Source organism: Pipra filicauda, unplaced genomic scaffold (assembly GCF_003945595.2).
Source record: "Pipra filicauda isolate LSUMZ 115617 unplaced genomic scaffold, ASM394559v2 scaffold395_size657635_pilon, whole genome shotgun sequence".
NCBI classification, from domain to species: Eukaryota; Metazoa; Chordata; class Aves; order Passeriformes; family Pipridae; genus Pipra; species Pipra filicauda.
In genome coordinates, this window is record NW_024104526.1 from 360,658 (window position 1) to 368,997 (window position 8,340).

Consider the following 8,340-nt stretch of genomic DNA (forward strand, 5'->3'; position numbering starts at 1 on the left):
CCGAGAACATCCAGTCCAACCTGGTGGTGACCGATCACCACCTTGTCAGCCAGAGCAGAGTACTGAGTGACAGGTCCAGTTGTTCCTTGAACACCACCGTGATCGTGACTGCACCACCTCCCTGGGCAGCCCCTTCCAACGCCTGACAGCCCTTTCCGTGAAGAAATTCCTCCTGATATCCAACCTGGACCTCCCCTGGCGCATATTGAGACCGCCGTCAAGAGGAAATGGCCTCAAGTTGTGCCTGGGGAGGTTTAGATTGCACATGAGGAAAAAATTCTTCACAGAAAGGATGATTTGACATTGGAAGGGGCTTCTCAGGGAGGTGGTGGAGTCACCGTCCTTGGAGGTGTTTAAGGATTAAAGGAACTTAATCCTGGACGTGGCAGTCGGTGCTTTGGTCTGGTTGACAAGGTGGTGGTGGGGCATAGGTTGAACTCGATGATCTCCGAGGTCTTTTCCAACTGAATTGATTCTGGGATTCTGTGCTAGGACAGTGTGGTGCCTCTCAGCATCGTCTGCGTGTCCCTAGTGCTCCCAGCTCACCAGGGCTGTCCCAGCCCCATCCTGGGAAAGGACTGGTATATATATATATATGTGTGTGTGTGTGTGTGTGTGTGTGTGTGTGTGTGTGTAAAAAAAAAATAGAATCCTAGAATGGTTTGGGTTGGAAGAGACCTTAAAGCTCATCTCATTCCACCCCCTGCCATGGGCAGGGACACCTTCCACTAGCCCAGGGTGCTCCAAGCCCCGTCCAACCTGGCCTTGGATGCTTCCAGGGATGAGGCAGCCACAGCTTCTCTGGGCAACCTGTGCCAGGGCCTCACCACCCTCACAGGGAAGGATTCCTTCCCAATATCCCATCTAACCCTGCCCTCTGGCAGTTTGGATCCAGAAAGGATGAGTGTCATATTCTTTGCAGTCTGTCAAGACCAAGGAGGCAAAGTCTTAGTTTGTGTTACATTAGCCAAGTGTGCTGACAGTTAAATAGTCAGGATGTTTCCAAGACAGCACTCAAATTCAAAAACAAAACAAAAAAAAACCCTTAAGGTATTGCCATTCAGGTTGTAAAGTGTCCTGGAAGTGCTTGTGCAAAACTGATTTGTTTTTAAACAGAACTCCACTTCTCTCGCATTTTAAGACAACATTCAATCCCTTTACCAACTTTAATTTCCCCTCCCTGCAGCCGATGGGCAAGAGCAGCGTTGCTTTTGCTCGCCTGGATCTCACTGGAACACCAGGGAGGGTCTGAGGTCACAAGTGGGAGGTTCCACCCGTGTCCCCCGCTGTGAGCAGGACAAGGAGCCGGGAGGGATCTCCAGGGTGGAGGCGGCGCGGAGCCATGTCCCAGGACAGGTGGACCAATCCCAGGGAGCGGCGCCCTGGCGACTGGGTGAGGGCTGGGCAGGAGCCCCCCCGTGTCCCCCACGGGGCTTCTTTATCCTTTCGCTGTCAAAACCCCACCATGCTAAGGGTGACTTTATCTTTTAGCCAGACACTAGTTTTCCCATTTCTGATGTTTATGAGGAAAAAGTGTTCTAGGTATTCAGAGAAAGTGTGCTGGAGCAAACTCCGGCTGGATTTCTTTTCCAGTTTTTCAGCAATGCGGGAGGTCGATTGACATTTTTAGCCCTAGCTGATTTTCTTTCACTTGTGGAGAACTCCAGCCAGCGTTTCCCTCGGTTCTCACCCTTAGGATAACACTGTCGCCCCTTTGGAAGCGCTGGGTTGGGACATCTTGGCACCCCAGGTCACTGTGACACCCACCTGGCACAAGCTGTTCCTCAGGCTCTGAACCCACTGGTCTGACGATTGGTTGAGCTGTTCCCAAAAGTTTTGTCCTTTCAAACCCGTGGCCGTGCAGCAGCAAGAGCAGCGGGGGGGGGTGGGGGGGTGGGGGGGAAGGTTGTTAAGTGGATTTCCTGCGTGGTTATTGCTGTATAAATAGTCTTCAGAAAGTTGCTGGATATTCTTCTCTTGAAAGTTCCTAATATTCTTGTCTCCATGGGAAGGGTTGTGTTGTGTGTATGTGAGGCTCCTGATTTTTCCAGCGGCCACTAGGTGATGCTGCAATCCAAATAATAAAAAATAAATGGCAAAATACTACTTCGGCCACATTTCTGATCAGATTTATTTTTGGCAGGGTTTTTTGTTATGTTTGTTTGTTTGTTTGTTTGTTTTAATATTCGTTATTTTCTAGTTTGCTCATGTTGGAGAGTGCCAGGATGAGTTTGAGACAACGACAAGCGCCGCACAAAGACATGTCCTGGACTCCACAGCAGCTCAGGGCATTGATCACAGATTGCCTCTGGAATACAAAGCTCGGGACCCGGTGAGTTCCTGTGGCAATACAGTCGATTTCCAGAGCTCTTTTGCAAGTTGTCACTTGCTAAGTTGTAAGTAAGAACAGCTCTTGGGGTCGTTAGCAGAGCAGTCACAGCGGGCTTGGCAGACTTTGTGCCTCGGGGGATAAAGTGATTGCTGGCTGGGCTGAGGGAGAAACATATTTCCCTGTTACTCACTTGTAATTTTGGATACTCTAAGGCCTGCTGTATTATTGCTGATTTCAAGCATCAGTCACTTTTCCTTTCTGTTCTTGAGACACAGAATACATTATGATCAATCTCAGTCCAAAAGCTGTGTGTAAAGCCCTGTAAGAACGTTTAATTGAAATCTGAAGATCTGTTTTGTACTGAATGTCAGCAATTCTGTATATTCAGGCAAAGGATTATTCTTTTGATCATTAAAAAGGTAGAAGCTTCCCATTCAAAATGTTTTTAAGGCTTGCTTAAAAATGAGGAGATCTGGGACGATTTTAGGCTCAAACAAAATACGGTATTTTAAAATCACAAGAATTCAAAATGTTGCAGTTTCAAAAGCACGTTTTTATGTCCTTATTCCATTACCACACTGAGCTTTGCTTTACCCACCCACTTTGTGCAGAGAACATTTTCTATTTTCATTTTCTATAAGCATAGCAATTACATTGAGTTCATTTCACAGATTTTGCCATAATGAAGAGCAGAAATGGGCTTGGAAGGAATATTTAAAAGGGAAGCTTGGGGCTAGTGAAAAAGAGATTAGACTGTAACCTGGGTGTTCACTGTGTTGATATTACATTGGCCTTTCTGTGGAACATCTGGCTTTAGCCACTGTCTGAAAAGGAGAACCACCTTAGAGGGACCTTTTATCAACACCAGTGTAACTGTTCACCTGGTGTTTCATGTCTTGTCTTTACCAGCCCTTCACTGTTAAACAGAATTAGGGGAACTCCTGTCTGCCATAAATCAAGAATTAAAATGAGATCAGTGGTGAGAGCACAAAAGGCTAAAATGTGATGTCACAGGGACAAACTGAGGAAGATTGTTTATGTGACATTTAAAAAGTTGGAAGCTCACTGCATGTTTAGCTGGATGGCTCTGATCTCTTTGCATGAGGGAACTCCCTGGCTGTGAGGTTAATGAATTTTCTCAGAAATACTGTTTAAGCCTTATTTCTTACTTCATGATAGTTCTATAATTATTCTAAAATAGATTTTTTTTAATCATTAGTTAATATGGGGAATCCTTCCAAGAGATGATATTCAGTATTTACCATCCTGGTTTTCAATTTTCCTGCAGCACACAGGCATTAGTAATAAACACTATTGCTGAAATGTTGAGCTTGACAAGTAATTGCAGTAGGATATTTTAGTAAGTCTTACATTTTACTGACTTAGAAGGTGCGTATTTTTAAACACATATATTAGAAAATCTGCCTAGTAGACCAAATATCCTGGCATATGACCATGCAGGAAGATTTTCTACTTGGGGACCTTTCTTCTAGATCAGGCCTCCAGTTACATTTCTTTTTAGAACTGATTCAGATTCCCCTACTCTCAAAACACCTCTTTTAGACTGTGTTACATTAAAACTCATTCTTCTGTTTGGAGGGGAATATCATAGCTGGAATATTGCAATGATATATAACAAACATTAAAAAATTTAAATATGTTCAGTTCTTTTTAAAATAGATCTTTTGCAGTTGGCCTTTTTTTCTTCTGAAGAGACTGGATGAACATCATGTTAAAGAATGAGATTATAAATTAGTTAAGCAATTAATACCTCCTCCACTTCCCCTGCAACAAGCAATGTCGATGACATTCAGTTCATAAATCACAGACTAATTCAGTTTTGAGGTCCCTTTTGTAGTTTATTTTAATTAGCTTTAGGCCTGCTGCTAAATCAAACAAGGCAATCCTGACATATCCAGCATTTTGCTGCCTGCAGACAGAGTGTAGCATTTCTTATTTGAAAAGTCACACTTTTATATTAATCATGTATATAAACATAAGCAAATCCTCCTGATTATTTAAAAAAAAAAAAAGGTCCACATTGCCCCTATAAAATCATGGGCAGTTGAATATTTAACATATGAATATGACTTCTGTGCTAGAACACAGCTGTAATTTCAGAATATAAGGACTAAGATTGGTAGACTGCAAACAGGGTATATGAAAATTCATATTTTTTTGCTATAATTTCTTTTCTTTCAGAAAGCAGGGAACAAGAATTTCCCATTTTCTTCTCATGACAACAAACACAGCCTATGTAATGCAGCAGAGTATTTTGATCTTGTAAGTACTGGGCACTGAGACAAGTCAATCAAACTCATATCTATTAGTCTGCCAGAGATTGAACACAGTATCTTTTCTGTCCCCTGCAAAAAAAAAAAAAAAGTAATAGATGCTAAAACTTCTGAGAAGAGAAAGATGTAAAAAAAAAAGAAAAATACATTTTTTATTAGTGTAGGGGTGGGACTTCTCTGGGACTGTCACAGGTGTACAGCAGCACACATTGAGAGTGGGAGAATTCAACGGGAACAAAAAAAAACATTGTTTGGGTCTTGTATTCCTGTTTTGGTTTTCTACCCAGTTATAGGCCCTGTTAGTCTGCTAAAGGTGATTGGCCTTGCAATGAATTTTTGTAGGGCTCTCAAGCACTCCTAACCCACAGCCCCAAACATTTGGTTCAGACTCATCTTTATCAGAAGTTGAACCAAAATCCATTGGATACCCACAGTGCATCTGCAGGGTGTAATCTTTTCCAAAGCAGATCTCTATAACACACCTGTTTAAATGTATGCTGCAGAAGCCAGCACACAATATCCTATCCTTTGAATAGGATTGAAATTGTTTAGGGCTTCTCTGTATGTACAACAGTTTCATGTTCTTCCACTTTTCTTGGGTTGTTGGTATGAGTCCAGGCAGCAAAAGAAATGGTGCAGTTCACAGGATAATAAGTAGAGGAGGAAGCAGTGAATTGTAATATAGAAAGTTTGTCTGACTTTTGGCTCTCTCAGACTTTTTTGAATTCATATTTCACTGAGTAACCTCCATTTCTGTGCACTTTGTGCAGTGTCTCATAGTTTTAGAGATACTGATCAACCATAATTCCAAATAAATTTCCTTCAAGCTACGGAGTGTGGAAATCAGTCTCTGTCTCTCTGTATTTGGACACACAAGGGATGGCTTTGAAGATTCAGATTTCATGGTCTGTCTCTGTCTCTTCATTGCAGCCTGAACCTAAAATTATTAACCTATTTCTTTGGGTTACTCTGAAGATTAATTTAGCTGAGTGTAGATAAATAGCCTTGAGTACATGGTATGCTACAGAAATGCAAAGTAAAAGTGGTTTATTAGCACTAAGAGGTGGAAGGTCAGCAGATTTCCCATTATATATGCAACCAGAAACGTTCATCCAGGCAAGTCTGACAATATTATTTTTAACTTGCTAAAGATCAGCCCTGAGTTCTTGAAATCACTGTGGTAACAGCTTCGTTCACTTCCCAGTGGGGTAGTGACTGTTACAAGATTCATCTGTGAAGCTGTGACTGGAAGTCATATGTTTGCATGAATTTTTCTCTCCATTTTTTTCCCAGGGCATGGGCCTTAAGAAGTTGGATCCAGACAAACAGCAAGGGAGCTCCACTAACTTCTTTGAGTGGGCTCATGAATCCATCCCTAGCAGCGAGGATGGCTTAACCATTTACCAGACATCCTTTGTGATAGATGAAAACAATGAAAACACTGAGGGCCCCTGGTTTAGGCGGTTCCCAAAACACCACGGCACAAACTGGTGCATTGAGCAACCTGTTCTTGAGAATGCAAAAAACCTGCAGCCAGACAAGTCATCTTAAGTGTAAAAACACCCCTGGAGCACTGGCTTCCCAAATCTGAACTGTTCATTACTCAAATCAATGGTGAAGGAATAAACATTTTGGCAAAGTTCATGTGGCAGTACAGTTGAGGTCATTGGAATCAATCTTATGTTACTCTGAAGACATACATTGCTATAAAGATTTTCATGAAGAGGAGCATTATAAAGATTGTACATATTTTTCAAAATACCTCTCTATTAGGAGAACAGAGGTGGGGATTGTGCTTGTGTTATTTGATACTGGTTGACCCTCATCTTGCTACAAAATCTCCTTCAGGTTCCAGATCGGTGGCATGGCTGTACCTCAGGTATCTGACAGCACCTCTGTTGACACAGGAGCATAATGGAATTGGATCCTCGAGGGTTTACCACGACAGGGAGCCAAAACTCTTGTGTGTTCAGTAAGAGAGAAACCTTTCATAAAGGTTTAGTGCCTGTGAAGGCAGGTCACCAGCCACTGGAGAAAGGAGATAAAAAAGAAGCTGTGCGTTAAATTGCTGTGCAAAGCAGCTGTCATGTTGGGTTATAGCACAGCACTGTAGAAGTGGAAAAAGAGAGTGTTGTGGACAATGTTTGCACACTGTGAGTGCACACACAAAACCTGATTCCTGGGAGTAAGGGGGGGAAAAACTCAAGCTGAAGTGAAAGGCTGCATGAAGATTTGAGTTTGAGGTGACTGGATCTGAAAAGAACTGAGGATTTTATAGTTACATATCCCTAAGGAAATGAGTTCAGAACCAATCCTCCAAGCACTCTGCTCCTAGAATATTCACTGACGTTAGGATGTGGCAGGCTGTAGAGTCAGACCTCCAAATGATGTGTTTTCCTCTTCTGGATCATTTCCATTAATATCAATAAAATAATAAGCCAAACTGCGGGTCTTAAAATATCCTACAAATAAGGTTGTTGCTATGCAAAATAATGTTGACTAAAAAAAAAAATTAAGCACAAGTTTATGGGCCAATTTCCTTGATTTACAAGATAAATGGTAAAATAAACCCTTAACCCGTAGAATGCCCTGCACTGTAAGAGCTGCCTTGAACATGAGCTAAGTTAAGAAATGTCATTTCTGCCTTTCAGGGCACAGATATATCTTTTGTTATCAGCATGCAATGGCTGATGGCCTTTTTGTGTGCCATCAAAATAGGTGGGATTAGAGTATTTCCCCAAACATGATTTTATTATCACATGTTGAAATAATAAACTCATATTTTTTTATGAGTTCCCCCTACCAGAGTTCTTGGGGTGCTGCACAATACATTAAAATCCAAAACATTAATGAACAATGTAAAACCACATAAAAAGCCAAGTAACATGTGAAAAACAATTATTTTTTTTCTCAGAGTAAAGACAGCCTTCCTGACAGCTCTAGAGTCAGAATTTCCAGAGCTTTAGCCAACAATTTCATCTCCAAACTGATTCAGAACTGGAGTGTGTGCCAATCACACGGTGATTGAAGTGCCCCATGCTGTTTGGCAAACTCCAGAGGGCAATCTTGGACCTCCATCACAAGGAAGCAGCACATTCTTGCTCCATTAGTAATGTTTATCTGTGGTTTAGCATTACAACTGGATGTGGTGAAATAAATTGCTGTGGTTCGTTATGCCTTAAAACACCAATAGAAACATTCCAGATTTCTTTTTTTCCCCTCTTTTTTTCTTCTTCACATTTGATTAAAACATGGATTTTTTAAAACAAAAAGTAACTGTGAATTAATACATTGTTTCAACTATATTGTAATAAATATTCCAGAGGAGAAGCAGAAGAGATCATAAAGTCTCTATAAACTGAAATACACTGTGCTGAGTTGAACAAAACAGGTGATTCCCACACATCTCATGCCCTGGCAGTGTTTGTTGGGTAAATAAAAGGAGACACGATACACTGAATTTGGAAAGGAATGATAAATTCCCCAGATAAATTCCAAAAGTCATAGCTTTGTGTACTTTGGATAAAAACCATCAATTTGTTTAATCTTGGGATGATAATGTCTCTGAGAAGAGGGTCCTGTTGAGTTAAAACATTTTTGAAAGTGGATTTTTTTTTTTTCCTTTCTTCTTGGGGGATGGAAGAGAGGGGAGGAGGTTTGGCAACTCCCCTAAAGGTTTCCTAGAAGTGCAGGAAAGGGCTCCTGGCTGGGAGT

At 41.6% G+C, this 8,340-nt stretch overlaps 1 protein-coding gene across 1 annotated transcript; it reads left to right on the top strand.

The window, feature by feature from the left end:
* Positions 1-477: 477 nt before the first annotated feature.
* On the top strand, positions 478-6,270 carry TEX36 (testis expressed 36). The gene is made up of 5 exons (XM_027726464.2): positions 478-581; positions 1,187-1,393; positions 2,201-2,332; positions 4,535-4,615; positions 5,920-6,270. The coding sequence occupies exons 2-5, from the start codon at positions 1,343-1,345 to the stop codon at positions 6,175-6,177; spliced, it is 522 nt and encodes a 173-aa protein (XP_027582265.1). The 5' UTR covers positions 478-581; positions 1,187-1,342; the 3' UTR covers positions 6,178-6,270.
* The last annotated feature ends 2,070 nt before the right edge of the window (positions 6,271-8,340 follow it).